The sequence below is a fragment of the Macrobrachium nipponense genome, chromosome 9 (genome assembly GCF_015104395.2).
Source record: "Macrobrachium nipponense isolate FS-2020 chromosome 9, ASM1510439v2, whole genome shotgun sequence".
Taxonomy (NCBI): Eukaryota; Metazoa; Arthropoda; class Malacostraca; order Decapoda; family Palaemonidae; genus Macrobrachium; species Macrobrachium nipponense.
This window is the reverse complement of record NC_061110.1, coordinates 109067595-109087296: the sequence shown is the minus strand read 5'-3', so window position 1 is coordinate 109087296 and position 19702 is coordinate 109067595. Positions and strand designations below refer to the sequence as shown.

Here is a 19702-nt window from a genome sequence, read left to right as displayed (position 1 = left end):
AATTTTTCTAAGCTATTGACACAATCGTGTCTTCTTTAACATTTGTTCTTGACAACACACCACCATCTTTTCTTGTGCAGTCGGTATCCTCAAGTAGTTTCTTCAGGTTTCTATTACGTTTTGAATATAGGCCGTTCGTAAATTTTTTCTTAATAATGAAATCCTCACTCTCACAGAATTCAAAGATGAAAAACACTTTTTGCCTTCAATAGTTCTTTAGAGAATGTTTTTCCTTCTTTCTTCGTGATTTCGGTATGTTATTGTCATGGTAAAATAAAGCTCACCTCAGTGATGGCCTCGATATGATACGTTAAGTTTCAGTTAAATTGTGTCTACCTCTGTTCAAACGTTCCTTAATCGGTTGGTAATTCACAGAAGCCCTGCTGGCTCTCATGGGTGGTTAGATTTCACCGTGAGCCTCGATATGTGCAAGTAATGATATTTCCTTCGATCAGTTAAGTTTATACAACATTTTGTGGAATAAATTTCTGATAAGTTTCAGGCTCGTAAAGAAAGATGGAACACGAAAATGCTCGGTGCAAATCGTCATCATTTCCGTTTATCTGTTTCATCATAGGTTACTACTAAACCCGCTGGTTGTATATTATTTTTTCTTTTGTTACTATATGGTACATTATCTTGGAATATGTGGTAGTTCCTTCCAATTAGTTAAACTTCCGTTTTTGCCTATGCAACATCTCTATTTAAAGGGCATATTTTAGCAGGAAGATCAGGTCTTAGATGGTAATAAAGGTGATTGAAAATTTTATGCGCTGGAACAAGTCAGTACCTACGGCTTGTAATGAAAAAGTAATATTCCATTCCTTTCAAGATGTGATGCGGAAATCTTGGCGTAAAATGGCTTGACATATATGTTACATATTTCTGCTTCCAAAGTGCTTGTTGTTGAAAGGCCAATTCTACATTAAGTTTATTTGACAATCAGGACCATTTAAATGATATAAAATTACAGTATTAAAGCATATGGGTTAGACTAAAAATTATTTCAGTGAATTATACCCAATAATAATAATAATAATATGATTTTCATCATAAAATTACCTTTTATTCTCCGTGAGAAACTTTTAGCATTTAAACTGCCTGTGCGTGAGAGAGAGAGAGAGAGAGAGAGAGAGAGAGAGAGACTGTACTGTATCTGACTTTTTTTTTTTAGTCCATTGCCTACACTGTCGCTATAATTTTTCGAAGGGCAGTTTAACGTCAACTCCGAAATTAATACCGTGAATTCCATTTTATTTCTCTTTTTCCATACATTAATCCATGATGCATTGTTTTTTTTCGGTCATTTACCAAGGCTAAGGGAATCATGAAAATGCGGATGTCACTGGCCTTCAGGAAGGAGAGAATCGCTGTAAGTTGTCTATATAAAGCTCTGATATCTCAGCCAGCGGTACAGTTTGAGATCCAGAGAATCTCATATCAAACCATGGTGAGTGTCTTACTTTTCTTCTCTCCACCAAGGGGTTTTTTAAAACTGGTCCCATTCCGTTAGCTATTTAGAATGTAAATTAGCCAAATGTAAAATTCATATTTGAAAAATATGTAACTTAAATTATTACATCATAATGAATCATTACATCATGTTTTCATTAACACTTGATGACTTGGATATGCCATTTTATGAATGCTGAAAATAGTTTTTATCATTTTGTTTCTTAGATTGCTCCTCCCTTTTAAATCAGCCATTTTGGTATAAGCGATATTCAAGATATGTTTAATGCCATCTTTTTACAAGTTCTCCTTCATTCTTTCATTCCAGAAGTTACTGTTTGTTTGCATTGGCGCTGCCCTCTTGGCTGCCTGCCAGGCAGGAGGTGTAGGAGGTGGATCCGGTGGTCGACATGGAGGATTTGGAGGTGGATCCTTTGGAGGAGGTTCCTCTGGGGGATACGGCTCTGGTGGTGGCTTCTCCAGTGGTGGTCACGGAGGTGGGTCTATAGGCCACGGCTCCTTCGGAGGTCACGGAGGAGGCTTTGGAGGAGGATCCCTTGGAGGAGGATCCTTTGGAGGAGGATCCTTTGGAGGAGGATCCTCTGGAGGCTATGGCTCTAGAGGTGGATTCTCTAGTGGCGGTCACGGTGGGCGGTCCGGAGGAAGCTTTTCTGGCGGCCATGGAGGTGGATCCTTTGGAGGAAAGGGATCGATCTCCAGGGGTGGAGGATATGGCAAATAAAATGGCCTCCTTCCCGAACTATACAATTAAATTGAAATGGCATCCTTTGCAAACTATACAATTAAATCTAAAATAAATGTTCAGAATATTTTTGGAAATTTTTGCCGTAAATTCAGGTTTCTAGATTACCAACCACGAATAAATAATAAATTTGACTTTGGATACAATTTATGATTTCCCTTTAAGCACTAGTCTGAAGAAAGCAGCATAAGTCTCTCTCTCTCTCTCTCTCTCTCTCTCTCTCTCTCTCTCTCTATATATATATATATATATATATATATATATATATATATATATATATATATATATATATATATATATACATACATACACACACACACACACACACATATATATATATATATATATATATATATATATATATATAATATATATATATATATATATATATACATACATACACACTATATATATATATATATATATATATATATATATATATACTTCAGGATATATAGACTTCAGGAGGGTCCATGATACACATGTTGTTAAAAAGGCCCAGTTTATTAACCAAAAAACGTTTAGCACTACTCAGTGCATCATCAGTCTGTGAAAAGTAAAAGAAACAATAAAATACATTATTAGCATAAAAGGAATTCACAATGTAATTAAAATTTACAAGTTAAAATAATAAAAAGTAAAAGCATAAAAAGTACATAAAACATTAAACAAAAAGAGACTACCAAAACACCAACCGTCCATGAGCAGGAGAGAAGAGGAAATGACGTACAATGGCGTCCAAGGCCAGACGACGACTATGCCAGATACAAAGTTGCTGAAGAAGTATTACCATTGAGAGAGGGAACCAGTTTTTTAATATATAATGTTTCTAAAGTTGTTAAGTGGTTTGGGTCCCTTACATAACCAATTATTGAGAAGTATTGTTTCAGGACTTCGGTTTTACATAAGGAGGCATGATTTCTAATATTAGAAAATTCTGGCTGCTTGATTCTTTGGCCAGTACGAAAGCTAAAACCCAAATGGCTGCAATATCTGACCTGCAGTAACCTCCGCGTCGATCCAACGTAAGAGCCCGGACATCCAGGGCATGTGAATTTATAAACCACATTGGATCGCATGAAGGACTGAAGGCGATCTTTGAAATTAAAAAATGATCCTATTGTACATGGGTTGTTGGAGATAAGTTTTACGTTAAGACAGGGGATTTCTTGTTCAATTATTCGTGCGAGATTTAAGGAGAATTTAGAGTCAGACATATACGGGATTGAGACATAGAATAATTTTTTGGGAACATCAAAGTTGACTGTTGGAGGTTGTAAAAATTGTGTTAATAACTTATTGGTGATTTTATGAACTATATCTTGTGGGTAGGAGTTTATCTTGAAAAAGTTGAATAAAAAGACTATTTTTTTGTGGAATATTTGCCAAGTTGAAGAATATTTTAGAGCTCTATGGACTAAGGTGTAGATGGTATTAAGTTTGAAAGAATATTGACAAGAGCTATAGTAGTTATTGGCTAAGCCCGTATATGTCCGCTTTCTATAAACAGAAGTAGTGAACTCAGAGTTATGTCTTGTTACATTAATATCTAAAAAAGGAAGACTACCTTCGCTCTCTACCTCCATGGTAAATTGAATGTTTGGATGGAGTTGATTAATATATTCTAAGAATAAAGAACATTACCAAGAGTGCTGGAACAAAACAAAAGTGTCATCAACATATCTGCGATAAAAAGATGGTTTAAAATTACGATTACACCGATTTAAAAATTTCGTTTCAAGGTCAGACATAAAAAAGTTTGCAAAAATGGGGTCCAGAGGCGACCCCATAGCAACTCCATCGACCTGCAAATAGAGTTGCTTATTAAAAATGAACATTGAATCTTGCACTGCAAGTTCAAGTAGATGTTTAAAGATTGATCTGTTAAAACCATGAAAAACTGTATCTTCGCTAATAAAAACCTTATCAAGAATAATATTGATAGTTTCATTCAGTGGGACATTAGTGAAGAGAGACTCTACATCAAAACTTACCATGTAATAGTCTCCATCTTGGTTGGTAATTTGCTGTTGGAATTCGTACCCATTTTTTAAAGAAAATTCACTGCTACTATATTCAGAAAGTAAACCGGCTAAAAATTTGGAGATAGAGAACGAAGGACTATTATAGGCAGCCATAATGGGTCTAAGAGGTAAATTAGGCTTGTGAATTTTGGGTTGGCCATACAAAATACTGAAAGAAGAGCCAGTCACAAATAGTTGTTGATATGTAGTCTCGTTGATAATATTTTCACTTTTGATTTTCCTTAACAATCTATTGGTTTTATCTTCACTTTTGTATATGTCGAGAAAAGTGGGTTCACCATGAGCTTTAAATTTGGTGGTATCAGACAAAATATTTACAATTTTTTCCACATAATCGTTCTTATTCAGAATCACAACACCTTTGCCTTTATCGGGCTTACAAATTACAATGTCCTCGCTTTAAGAGTATACTCAGATCAGTTTTCCTAAAAAAAGGAGTCCACTTAGTTTTTGAATTACCTTTTAAGTCTTGGTGTTTTTATTCCTGATTTCCAACTAACAAACCACTGCATTTTTAACTTATCTAATTACAATTTATCGAAGAGAGAGGAATTTTTACTATCTTTTGGTTTGGACTTTTGTTTGCCATCTTTTAGACCCAACTATGCCAGATTCTTTTTACCATTTGAGGTCATGTTCCAAAGACTTATGAAACATGATGTTAATAAAAATATTGTTAATCTCCAACAGAAAATCTCAAATTTAGTTCACAAAACTTATTATTATTATTATTATTATTATTATTATTATTATTATTATTATTATTATTATTATTATTATTATTATTATTTTTATTATTATACTTAATAAAAAGCAAGTTCTTTAAAGGTGAGGATAGATAATACTTTGCGCTTGAAGATAAAAACTCCTTAATTAAAGGTTTAAGTGTACTTCTAACTGCATATCAAGTGGTGATACTTAAGTATTATCTAGCATTATTTTCAAAGAACGTGAAAATAATATTTTATTCATAAACATAACTAATGAACCTCGTTTTCAAAATTATTCTTCTTTATCGCCCGAATAACAGTAGGGGGAATCTGTCAGTTATCTCATCTACTGCTTTCCATTTTTCCGTAATTATCAAAAATTCTAAGTGATTGTGGAGAGGAATGCCTTCAGATTAAATCAAATCTACAGTATAACTTAGGCATATTTAGTTTTGCTCAGTTAGTGTTCTTTATCAAATTACAGAAAGTATGATACACAAATTGAGAATATGTTTAGTGTTTAAAATCACCAGGCAGCAATTTCTTTCACGCCTGTAGCAAACTATTTTTCATCATAACGTGATCTCCATAATACATGAACTTATGCCAATGAGATTTTTAGAGAGTAGATCCGTTGTTTAATCTCAATCGAGTTTTGATAATCATGTCTTTGAAAAATTCGCCTCGAAAATAACCACGAAACAAACAAGCAGTACTGGACAACAGTCACCTGTAAACAAAGGATCTCATGTCAGCAACTACAGTGACTTTTGAAATGACCTACAGTTACATCTGAGCGAACATTATGTGGGAAGGAGACTGTCACGATAACGTGTGGCATGGAAGGTAATGCATTTTCAGCAATCCTCTTCACTGAATTATTTTTATTTCTCATAAACATGCATTCTAATGGAACCAATCACATGGAGAGAGAGAGAGAGAGAGAGAGAGAGAGAGAGAGAGAGAGAGAGAGAGAGAGAGAGAGCTGTAGAACCGAATACATAAATTAAACAGCAATAAGCAGACTTCATTGTAATTAAATAAATTGACTTTATCGAGGCACAAAAAATGAAAATTTCGATTTTATGGCCATAACCTAACGTACGGATAACAATGATAAGAAACCCTTTTAAATGGCAGCACAGATACTGCAATTATTTAATATAATCATAATTCAAAGAGGATTACTAAGCCACCAATACCAAGTAGTGCATGTGTACATGTGCAACTTTACATGCATAGACACAGTTTCACTTACTTTTGCCAAGGTCTTGAATTAAGCTTTTGATATTCCTAACATGAACGACGTTTGAAACACTATTCATAGAGTTTTGTAAATATTATGATTTAAAGGAACATGATAAAAATCATTGACTCGACTACTCTTTAAACTTCCATATCAATTACAGTGCAATTCTACATTTTACAGAAAAGGTGAAATCTATTATTTCTTGTCTGTGTACAAAAAGAGGCAGATTAATTAAATGATTACTTGTCCCTTTTTACAATCTAAGAAGGGGATATTTGAGCTCCTTAACCTTCAATTACAAAGCAGTTTTATGCATTACAGAGAAGGTAAAATCTATTCGTTTCCGTTCGTATGCAGAAAGATGCATTTTTCTGTTATTTGTCTTTTAGCTATTCCTTTCCTACATTTAAAGACAAGTATTTATATTATGCCTATGATGAATTATTCAGAATCTATTTTTTCTTTTGGTATTAATTTTGCGTTCGATTAACAAGTGACATTACACGTTGCAGCATTTAACCATTAGCACGTGGCAACCATGACCGTTGAATGATTTCTAATTAAGAATTAGATGGAGTATAACATGACAACGTTAAAGACCATTAGTTCTTGTCATTCTGCAAATTGAAGCCCCATAAAGGAGTTTCGAAATATTATATTTGTATATATATTTGCTTTAAAAGCGAGTAGTTTTGGGAAGCAAGAAAAAAATCACAACATCAATTCTTTAACTGCTGAATCGTGAAAGAAACCCTTTTGCAAAAAGCCCACAGAACATATTTGTTGTCTACTTTTTTCCTCTTAATGTTCTTTATAATTTACTGTTACGTATTGCCATTTTTAGTTTTTTTGTAAAAGAAAGCTATTTAGATGATTTAGTCTGTCCGTTCACACTGTATCTGTCCGCCCTCAGATTTTAAAACTTACTGAGGCTTGAGAGCTGAAAATTGGAATGTTGATCATCCACCATCCAATCATCAGACATATCAAACTGCAGCCCTCTAGCCTCCGTAGTTTTTATTTTATTTAAGGTTAAAGTTTGATATAATCATACGCCTGGCAACGCTACCCGACCGTAAATGAAAGCTTCATCGGCCGCGGCTCATATAGCATTATACGATGTACAGAAAACTAGATTGCGCCGGAGTAGCTTAGGAGCATATTTTACTCGTTCGTTCTTGGCCTCCGCTGAGAAAATGACAAACTGATTTCATGTAGTGACGACAGACAGTGTTCCCTACTTTTTGTTCATAATTTCAGCCTTCGTTCCAGTTTGTTGCTTTTCTCTCCGCAAAAGTCCTTTTATCACAAAGTTAAACAACCTCCATCTGACAGTCATTTACCCTGAATTAGATGGAATGAGCCATGAAAGCGTGAGGGACATATGGCTCGTGATTTAAGCAAATCAGAACCCTCTGAAAGGTGCGTAAAACGATATCTTTCATATTATTAAGCTTGTTACTGATTCGACCGCTCTTATGTTCTTACTATATATCTGTAACCAAAATTAGTGTAGAATTGATGCATCGCAAACGTTAATGCATTAGTCTGTACAGTAAAGAAAAATTGGCTTCAATTCCGTTGATATCTTAGGTATCATTTGCCACATTGTACAGTCTTCTTCATCTACATGGCTGTATGCTTAATCTTTCATTGTTCGGAATTATACCCCTCGTGTCCGTCTTTTTGCTCACGTTCTTAAAATTCTAGTATGTGTCGCATAAGTAATCTTGTCCTCAAAATTATTCCCAACGTTGCCTTCCATCTTTTTTTTTTCTTAAAAGTTGATGAGGGTGTTCTCTACGATCAGCATCAATTTTTATTCTTGTTGCTATAGGTGCAATTTGTATTTTTCTAGTCGATGTTATGGGTGTATTCCAGCAATGTTTAGCCAGTGCCGAGGCTTGCTTGCCGTGACGAATGTCCTTCCTATGCTGGCTTGCTCCATGCCCGATTTGCTTCACTTACCAGAATTACTTCATCACAATTATCACAAGGTGCTCGGGAGACCCCGCCCCCCTTCCCCTCCCCTTTTATGGGCATTTTAAGTCTAATTACCTTATTTCTAATGTTCTTTTGATGATTCCCGACTAATCTAATATTTTCAGTCTCTTGTTTAATTCCTTAATAATGTTAACATTTGGAATGATGACCGCACATATATTGTTCATCTCGTCTTTAGCTTAGCGCCTCTCCCCATAGTAGTTTCCTAGCCTTAATATGCGCCTTGCTCCACCAGAAAGTCGGGTATCTTAGTACTTGAATTCCTTCGTGTGACTCGAGTACATGTTCATGAGATCGTTTACATGTGATCATGTTGGAGTTTTAGGGGGAGGTGTAAATACTCTATTCAGAAGAATAGGATAGCCATAGGTTCTGTAGCCCAGTTGACGAATATGTTAATGGAATGAATGGAGACAAAAGTAATTAGAGAAACTAAGATACGTGGGTTCGAGATCATTGAATGGGTTAGGTATGTAGACGGCATTTTAGTAATATATCGTGGGGAGAGAGAGGAACTGGTTCGTTGTTTGCCTGTATTCAATCAGATTAACGAACAGACTAAATTTAATTTTCAAGAGGAGAAAGTTGGGACAATCCCATTCCTGGATGTTAACTCGCAAGGGCAGATTGCAAAATAAAGTATAGTATATAGTACACGATAGACACATGTAAACGATTACATACACTTGTATGTATGAACATACAAGAAACAATGATATCTACTGAAAAAGAGCTCTTGAAAATGACTGACTAGGACATTGTGGTGAATTATCTAAATCCTGAAAGCAGCAAACCCTCTTGAACAATGTTTTAATAAGTGTTACAAATGAGTTTGGGATGAATATCTAAGACTCCCGTCAGCTACAATCAGTAATTTGACGTTTTAGTAAAGAAACAGCGCTAAAAATGGTACTTAAATCGATTAAATCAATCTGTATTAAAATTGATTGTTAATGCTGATTTTGGAGTACTATCTCTGATGTAAAAAATGAATAGGTAATTAATTTTTCAATGCCTGTTTAATGACCACCATTAAATTAGTGTAGCGTCAGTGACCCTTAATTTGTGACTTTATATAACTCAAAATCAACAATTAGGATGTTAGTGTTCGTATTCAAACTGAAATTTCCAGCCTTTCAAAAACCTTAAAAAGAGAGCAACTGCTACAATTTGTACTATTCACGTATTTGCTACCAGTTCACAATAAATTAAAACTTCACCACTTTATATACCGGGTGTTTCGAAATTAGAGGGCACCCCCCCCCCCCCCCCACCTTCCACAGAACAAATAGAAAGTTATGAAGTTTTCTGCTATAGCCTATCTCGAAGTACATTATCTTAAGTTTCTGTTAAGCTATTTTTCATTTTATATTTCTTGTATTTTTAGACTGAGTGATGGCCAACGACTTGGAGGAAATCAGATGGATTGACCTAATCTAGGCTATAACCTTCAGAGAGGCCAGGGATGCTGGTACATCCTTCATTTCACGTTTCTGGATAGCTAAATACATTAAAAGAGATGAATCATTTGCTAAAGGAAACTGGAACAAAAATCCATACGACATTCATTACGAAAAGAGTGAGAATCTTGGAAGGCCTGAAGTCCTTTCTCAGCAGTCAAAAGACATCATAGCTGAGGCAGTGGGTAGACCAAGAAAGTATTTATGTAAATTGGCGCTTGAACTAGAAACAAAAAGGGAAGAAAAGAGAAGTTATAATGCTGTGTTTTGTGAGTTGAAGAAATCTGGTATCAGGCCATTTCATATTATCAGCAAGCCCAACATCACTCAGCAACAGAGAGAAGACCGTGCATGGTTTTGTGGTTCATTTCTTAAAGACTGGGATGAAGCTGACTTTCTCAATGTTGCTGCATCAGATGAATTCTTCATTTACACAGTCAGGAAGCCAAATCATAAAAATGACATCATTTGGGCTGCAAAGTTGGATGATATCAACGATGACGTGTGCTACCACCAAACTGTGAAATTTCCTGAATGTTTGGGAATTTTTCTGTTTCACAGCCAAACGGTTAATGTGGATCATCAAAGAAAAAGGACAGTCATGGAATGGCGAATACTTCAGAGAAACTGTGCTTACTGGTGGAGTATTTCCTTTCCTCAAAGATCCTGAAAATATGTTATCTGTTGAAGAAGTCACATTTTTGCATGATAAGGTACAATGTTTCAAGGCTCTTCAGACACAGGAGCTGCTTCGAAACAGTGGTATCGATCTCTTCTCGTCAAGTGAATTTCCAGGTAGCTCCCCTGATCTTAATGTGTGTGAAAACATTGATGGTATAACAAGCCTCGACGACCTGCGAAGGGAGGTGACCAAAGTGCTAAGAGAAATGGAGTTTGAGTCTCAGCTCTTTTGCGATTTGCTAAAATCATACCCCTGAAGAATGCAAGCTGTAGTACAGGCAGATGGAGGCCACACAAAATGTTAAATAATCAGAGATAACCTTAAATAAATACCTGTTCTGAATTACTTTTGTTTTTGTCCATATCAATTTTAGTTTATGCTGTAGAGGGGGGGCTCAAATTTCGAAACACCCTGTATATTTCTGAATCATAAAAGAGTTTAGTGAGTTGTAGAAAAAGGCCAATAAAAATATAACAGAAATGGGAAAACTAAATCTGGGCTTTTCCCACCTCAGCAGGTGCGTTTTTTTCGTAATCTACATTTTGTTCTCAAGAGGTGCCGAAAGCAGTATATTTTTTTATAATAAAACATTCCCTAGTGTAATTTTATTGGAAAATGTGTTTGTCTTTCACTTTATGTTTTTACACTGTGTAGTTGTGTGTTTTATCCACTTTATCTTTTGTGTTTTCTTGCACAGTAATTAAGGTCATGCTGAATCAGTCGCGTTGGACATCCATCAACCTTGATGAAACTTTGAGTGAAGATTTAATGAAGTAAACTACAAGAACGTAAAAGACAAATGGTTAATCTGTCCAGCAAATCACAGCCTCTCAAGGCTCCTTCAAAATCGTTTCCTTTCCATTATGTTTTTTTTCCTATTTTGTGTGTGTGTGTGTGTGTGTGTGTGTGTGTAAAAGGTAACTGTGATTGATTGAAATTTGCTTCTTGAATCCTTTCACAGTGTAAAAATAGATGTTTTTTTTTTTAATTAAAATCTGGTTCGAGATGTCCTGCTTAATTCCCAGTGCACGATTGTTAAAGCACAAAATACATATGACATTAACTTCATATCCTCTTGTTTTTCCTTACGACTATTTTACAATACCTTTTCTTGGTACGTAAAGATTTTAAAGTTAAAAACTAATAATCAACAATATTCTAGATTTTTGCAATGTAATAATTTAAGAATCACGCATATGATATTTTTGTTATCCTGCTGATGACTCTACATGAAGATTTTTCAATTAGAAAAAATATTTGTCTTACCACGAGAGTTTTTCCTAACTCATTTATCAACTTGTCTCATTTCGTAACTGTTTGGAACTCTCAAGAAGGTCGTAGATTTTGTGAAGTCAAAGGTAATTTCCTACAGAAATGACAAAATCTGAGGAAATAAATCCCATTACATTCACAGGCATATTTTCGTCCAAAAAACTCGTCTAATAATTTTTTTTATGAAAACCAGCAAGTAATCAAAACAGATGCTTACCAACCATCTGGAAACTGATCGAAGATAGAAACTGTAAAATTGAAAAACGAAGACATTCTTCACAATAACCAAGATGTTCATAAATTTTATGAGTTTGTGGTAACTGTTGAGTAGCCAATCATACATTGCATTATGGTTGAAGATTCAATCTAAGTATTCGTTTTTCATTTCAGACTTAACTCTCTCTCTCTCTCTCTCTCTCTCTCTCTCTCTCTCTCTCTCTCTCTCGTAATAAATCTGATTTATCTTATACAGTATTCTATTTTTGCTGTTACTGCGATAAGATACATCATATCATGCAAAATATATTTTATAAAATGGGAAAATATATATATATATATATATATATATATATATATATATATATATAATATATATATATATATATATAAAATTTGATCTCCTTACCATGATTACCGTTTCTCTGTTGAGCTCGGCGCTGGTAACGTGGTCAATTTAATATCACAAGTCAAGCTTGGCTGATTTATTTTCATAATGTCCTACAGTAACTTTCGGGTGATTGAACTTTTTACCAGACGGATTTTTTTTTTATTTTTAGAACAGAATTAAAAAAATTTTCCATAGTTTATTTCAATACGAACAAAGGCATCGATGCTATTTTTCATTGTAATAATGATATTACCACATAATTTCGTCAGTCTCAAGAATGAATAAGATAATTACTTAATCTAAAGAAAATATCAATTACTAGGGACAAAATGTTACTTGAGATAGGAATATTTTAATCGTTTAAGCCCTTACACGAAGATCTTGAGAAAAATGGGGGTAACCAATAAATAAAAATAAACTGTGACATAATACCCATTGCATCTTTACCAGTGAACCTTTATGTATAGTTAAGAAAGTAATGATGAATGAATTACTCATAAGATTCTTTCAAACAATGTCCTAATTCCAAGTTCTTGCGCGTTGAAGAAGACAGCGGTTTCTCTACTGTGTTATACATGCTTAAAGCACATCGTAGTATATGAAATTCCTCTTTCTCTTAATTTTTCATTACTCATAAACTTTATTCATTTAGGACGTAGGCAAAACACAGCATTATTTTATGATATTGAATCTACATTTTCCCATGAACCAATATTTTCTTGTTTGTCTTGCAGATGGAGTCACGAAGGGAAGACCTCAAAGGTTGACATATGTGTGTTAATTTATATTTCTGTACACATTACTTGCAAGTAGAAAGAAGCAGGCTTGAATTTTGTTTTCTCTCTCTCTCTCTCTCTCTCTCTCTCTCTCTCTCTCTCTCTCTCTCTTCTCTCTCTCTCTCCCCAAGTATAATTATATTCTGAATAAATCGTAAAATAATGCAGTGCCTCATGCTCTTCTTACATGCACCATATATTTACCAAGGGCAGGAGTAAAAAGAAAAGCTTGCTGATAATGGCCTTCGCAGATTAGAGAATCGGTATGAGCTGTATATAAAAAGCCACAAGATTCCAAGCAGAAGCACAATCTCAACCCAAGAGTGTCTCCGAACACATCATGGTAAGAGAGACACTTGCATTTGTATAATCTTAGCATTTCCTGACGCTGCTAATGACTTTGTTAATTGACTTAACTAATATATACTATTCTAAATAGGTAACTACTAATCTAACATAAATGAACGAATTAGCTTCAATTATTAATATAAATTAGCAAAACAAGATATAGAAATAATGATACACGGAAATAGATTTTTATTCTTTATTTCATGATATACAGAGGGTTCTAGGGAAAAATAACTTCCTCTCAATGTAAGAGCTATAAAGAATGAACATCAAAAGATTACTAAAATTTTGTTATGTAATTATTTTGACTTTTTTTGTCATTGCAGAAGCTGCTTCTGGTTTGCATTGGCGCTGTCCTCCTGGCTGTGTGTCAGGCAGGAAATATAAAAGGTGGATCCGGTGGCGGACATGGAGGATCTGTAGGAGGTTCCTTTGGAGGAGCCTCCTCTGGAGGCTATGGCTCTCGTGGTGGCTCCTCCGGTGGTGGTAGCAAAGGTGTCTCAGTAGGTCACGGTTCCTCTGGAGGTTTCGGAGGAGGATTTGGAGGAGGATCCTCTGGAGGATACGGCTCTGGTGGAGGTCAAGGGGGCCGGTCTGGAGGAGGATTCGGAGGAGGATCCTCTGGAGGCTATGGCTCTCGTGGTGGCTCCTCCGGTGGTAGCAAAGGTGGCTCAGTAGGTCACGGCTCCTCTGTAGGTATAGGAGGAGGATTTGGAGGAGGATCCTCTGGAGGATACGGCTCTGGTGGAAGTCACGGTGGTCGGTCTGGAGGAGGATTCTCCGGTGGACGAGGAGGTGGATCCAGGGGTGGAGGATATGGAAAATAAATTTGATTGCGAGTTGATGCAAATAACTAACTTCAAATTTGTAGAAAGTTGACAAATATAACGGAATGATATTTAGAAATAAATGATAATTCTGAAGTTGTATTTTACTGATGAGGTTCCTTTAGGCAAAAAGAAAAAAAAACCATTCATAACAAGTATATTGCTTTATAAATGTGTGTATATAAATATATATATATATTATAATATATATATATATATATATATATATATATATATATCATATGTATAATATATACCATATATATGTATATGTATACATATATATATATAATATATATATATATATCTATAATATTCTATATATATATATATAATATATATATATATATATATATATATATATGTATATATATATTATATATATATAATTATATATATATATATGTATGCATGATATATATATATATATATATATATATATATATATGTATGTATATATATATATATATAATATATATAATACCTACCTCCTAATATATTATATATATATATATATATATATTATAATAATATATAATATATTATCTTCCGCTTTGGCGAAAGATTGTCTTTTCTTACGACTGTTGTTCGTAAGCATTGTTGGTTCTACTTCTCTTCTCGCCTACGTTATATCTAGTAAAGTTGATTCTTCTTAGAATAAGGGAGATGATTCAAAACGAAGGAAGTTGATATCTTTTAAAACAGCTTTATTTCTCAACTCCATCACTAGAGAGATGGTTTGGTCAGATGACCGCTCCGTTGATAACTGGAATAGAACTAACAACTCTAATAAAGCAATCGCGTCGATAGCGAAACACTAGCTACTCTCGGCGATTTACATATAAAAGAATACGTAGTCCGCCGGCTCGGAAGTCATAAGTTTCCGGCGCAGGTTAACAGGTCAACCGCTTCCATGGAAGGTGTTGTTGGCTGTTTGTAAACAGAAATGATGAGATGTCCAAATGCAAACCAGGCTACTGCAAGCATTGCACAGCGTGATCTAGATTTTAGATTGTCACGTAGGATGCTCCTAATTCACCAATAACCCTTTAGGTCGTGGATTATATTTACAGATATGTAGTTATCTGTTATTATATATGTATTTATTACATTAGGCTCGGACAGCAACCATTCAAGCCTTGAATAACAAAAGTTACTTTAAACATGGTTTCTTAGGAGTGTGCCCGTAACATATATTTAGACATAATCATAAACAAGTGATTAAGTGCATAAAAGGTTTTGTTACATACCCTTTTTGGACATATTCATAAATAAAGAAAAATGCATGGAAAATATAGATCCATGTTTGATATATATATGGCAAATAATGATTATTAGTTACCAAAAAAAAATTAAAAGGTTATCATGTATACATGAAGATTATATTAATAAGTAACCCGATTTAGAGTAGCGGTTACTCAATAAAGATACATAACATGATCATGGATAACTGTTAAAGAGTACTTGTCACTCTTTGTAGAGATATATAATTGTATAATTGTGCACAGATATAGATTCCTGGTACGTACACGCACCAACAGTTTAATATATAGGGCTTCAATATTTTATTAGGTGCCCAAAAGATATTCTTATGTATTTTAATATATATAGGGCTACAATATTTTATTAGGTGCCCGAAAGATACTTTTAACTGTTCAAAATGCAAAGGCTTGGAGTCTCTCTTGTTCTTCATATTGCCAGCATACAGACCGCTTTTCACACACAACACAATTCTAGACAGTTTTCCTAGGAACCAGGTGAAATGGCCAGTTTCAGATGGCCCTGAACGTAACGCTTTTAAACGCAACAGGAGTGTCGTCTGGACGCGGCAAAACGTTCCTTTGAAGATTCCGTCTGTGTTCGCCCTCAACCTACGCAAGCAAAGATGTTAACGGCGATAATAATCATTGCCGTAACACAAAACACGGCTAGCAGCACGTAGAAACGAAGATTTTCTATATATATATATATAGTATATATATATATATATATATATATATATCCTATATATATATATAATATATATTATATATATATATATATATATATATATATATCATATGTATATATATATATATATATAAAATACTATATATATATATATATATATATTATATATATATATATATATTATATAATATATAAATCAGATAGATAGATATATATAGATTATATATATATATATTTGGTATATATATATATATATATATATATATATAGATAGATAGATAGATAGATAGATTGATATACATATATATAATATATATATATATATATATATATATATATATATATATATATATATATATATATATATATATATACACACACTCACCCACATACACAAAGTACGGGACAAGGATTGTTTCGTACAAAGTATTGAATAAATCCGCTGTTAACTGGAAGTGGAGATTTTTACATTCAGTAAGGATACGTGTTATCAAGGACGTTTCGTAACATTTGTTTATGTGCCAAACTAGCGATAAGTACAACGAAAACTATATATAACTCCCTAAGTGTATCCTGTTTGCATAAATGCCTACTAAATAAGTGGAACAAAAAAAGGTGCTTCTTTAAGTAATTTCATAACTTTTTTGGAACTATAAATGGTTGGATATTCAAAAGAACATTCCTGTTCAGAGATTAAGTTCTTCTGAAATCAAATGGTACCCTTCAAAACAAACTCCTATCTGTTTGTACTTGTAGAGTTTGTTTATATAATAATACATGAATTATTTGAAGCATGGCTACATGCCGATGCTTTCAGGTGTAATTATACCTGTCTCTACTCTATTCCATTTAGATCGTAAGGGGTTAACTGGTAGAACTATTATAGTTAGTTGCTCTGGATGATTATATCAAATAGTAAATCGACTCCATTGTATAAATATGATTCATGTTATTTTCCGAGCTGTTATTGTTATGAAAAAAATATTTTTAGTTCTACCACTTTTACTGTTTTGCAAAGGATGTTAATTTTCCTTATTTGAAGCAGTATTACAGTTTTGCTAAAGATACCATTTATACTTCTCTGAAGCGGTAGAGTAGAGCAAATGGATGACGATTGAATGAAACAAACAAGCAATCAAAGGAGATGCAAACCAACTTTCTGAAAATTTAGTAATATGAAAAATGATAAAATTGATCTCCAGGGAAATAAAGAAACCATCCAGTATGACAAAAATGTTCATTTATCATACTAGTTTATATTAACTGTTGAGAAGTCGGTTAAGTCGTCAGTCATGGTACTGATGTTGAGACTATATATTTTATTTTCACATCAGACTCTTTTTACAATTTCTCTCTTCGTTTACTTCAAGTGTACATGGGCCTCTGTCAGTAAAACCATTTATCTTTTAGAAAATTATAACATCAGTATGTTTTGGAAATTGCCAAAAAAAAATCTACGAATTATAATGAGTAATTTCAGTTTCGAAAAAATCTAGACTGCATTTAATACAACGACCTTTTGTAGCATATATTAATTTCGGTTTACTGTGATAAGATACGTCATATCCTTCAAAATATTTTTAAAAAATATGGATATTGATAACTACACGCACCACTTACATTTTCACTGCTAATATCGGTGATAGCGACGTGGTCAGTGTAATATTGATTGTCAAGCTTGGACAAGCTATTTCCATAATACATTATTAGAACTTACGGCTGAATAAACATTTTAATTAAAAAAAAAACATGTGATTCTTTTTCTTAAAAATTATTTCTTTCTGTCAAGATAGTTTTCGTTATGATTATAACGCCAGGAAACTTTTGGCATTCTTGAGAATGAATAAATCATTCTAAAATCTAATGAAAATATAAATTATTAAAGTAGTATTTTAACCTTATTAATGAATATTTAAAATGTCTGAAAACGCATTTCAAAGGACTTGGGAAAATAGCAGTTAAGCTCTAATTACAAATAAATTGTAACTTGATAGTCACTGCATATTCGCTGCTGGAATGTTAATCAAAGTCAGCAACGATTGATGTGTTACTCGTTGTGTCCTCTCAAATAATAAAAATGAAATCTCAGCTCTGTGATGGAAAGAAGGCACCATGTCTTTACTGCATTTTAAACACTATCTACGAACTAACAACGAACTATTCATAAACAGTATTTTTTAAGAAAGTAAATTAAAAGGTTTATCGTGCATAAAACAAGATCAGTGTATCTTCCCGATAAACTACATTGATTTCGAAATTATCTCGCAAAAGGATTGCGACAGAGATGTCCTGAAAGATGAAAGTGCCCTGACATATTTGTCCAATTAGAAGGAGAAAAGCATTCAATTTCTCTCTCTCTCTCTCTCTCTCTCTCTCTCTCTCTCTCTCTCTCTCTCTCTCTCTTTAAGTATATGTTTTGAATGAATCGTAAAATAATGCCTCAGACTCTTACATGCACCATATATTTACCAAGGGCAGGAGAAAAAAGAAAAACTTGCTGATGCTGGCCCTCGCACATTAGAGAATCGGTACGAGCGGCGTATATAAAGCTGACAGAACCCAAACAGAAGCATAATCTCAACTCAAGAGAGTCTCCGAACACATCATGGTAAGAGAGGCTGTACATTTGTATTATCTAGCAATTTCTGACGTTAGTAGTTACTCTGATAACTGATCTAACTAATGTATACTAAACTAACTTACTAACTGATCCAACTAATTTGTACGAATCAAATATAACTAATAAATTAGAATTAGCTAAATGAGACACACTTATACAATGATGTAGGGAAACGGATTATCACATATTTCATGATATATATATTATATATATATATATATATATATATATATATATATATATATATATATATATATATATATAGAGGGTATCAATGATTAAAGAACTTTGATCACTGTATTTTTTAAAGGCCTGTATCATATAATGAGCAATGAATGTTTAATAAGATTTACTTACCGAATTCTTTACTTGATTTCTTCTTTTGGTTGTCATTGCAGAAGCTGCTCCTGGTTTGCATTGGCGCTGTCCTCCTGGCTGTGTGTCAGGCAGGAAATATAAAAGGTGGATCCGGTGGCGGACACGGAGGATCTGGCGGAGGTTCCTTTGGAGGAGGATCCTCTGGAGGCTATGTCTCTCGTGGTGGCTCCTCCGGTGGTGGTAGCAAAAGAGGCTCAGTAGGCCACGGCTCCTCTGGAGGTTTTGGGGGAGGATTTGGAGGAGGATCCTCTGGAAGGAGTTGTGGCTTCTGGTGGAAGTCAAGGGGGCCGGTCTGGAGGATTTGGGGGAAGATCCTCTGGAGTTATACGGCTCTGGTGGAGGTCAAGGGGGTCGGTCTGGAGGAGGATTTGGAGGAGGATCCTCTAGAGGATACGGCTCTGGTGGAAGTCATGGTGGTCGGTCTGGAGGAGGATTCTCTGGTGGACGAGGAGGTGGATCCAGTGGTGGAGGATATGGAAAATAAATTTGATTGCAAGTAGATGCAAATAACTAACTTCAGATTTGTAGAAAGTTGACAAATATAAGGGAATGATATTTA

General features: G+C 34.2%; 2 protein-coding genes across 2 annotated transcripts; both read left to right on the top strand.

Annotated features, from left to right (window-relative positions):
- The first annotated feature begins 1318 nt into the window (after positions 1-1318).
- LOC135218003 (keratin, type I cytoskeletal 10-like) lies at positions 1319-2361 on the top strand. Its single transcript, XM_064254148.1, has 2 exons — positions 1319-1450; positions 1781-2361. The coding sequence occupies exons 1-2, from the start codon at positions 1328-1330 to the stop codon at positions 2192-2194; spliced, it is 537 nt and encodes a 178-aa protein (XP_064110218.1). The 5' UTR covers positions 1319-1327; the 3' UTR covers positions 2195-2361.
- Positions 2362-13330: 10969 nt separating this feature from the next.
- Positions 13331-14254, top strand: LOC135218322 (uncharacterized). The gene is made up of 2 exons (XM_064254549.1): positions 13331-13363; positions 13695-14254. The coding sequence occupies exons 1-2, from the start codon at positions 13361-13363 to the stop codon at positions 14193-14195; spliced, it is 504 nt and encodes a 167-aa protein (XP_064110619.1). The 5' UTR covers positions 13331-13360; the 3' UTR covers positions 14196-14254.
- The last annotated feature ends 5448 nt before the right edge of the window (positions 14255-19702 follow it).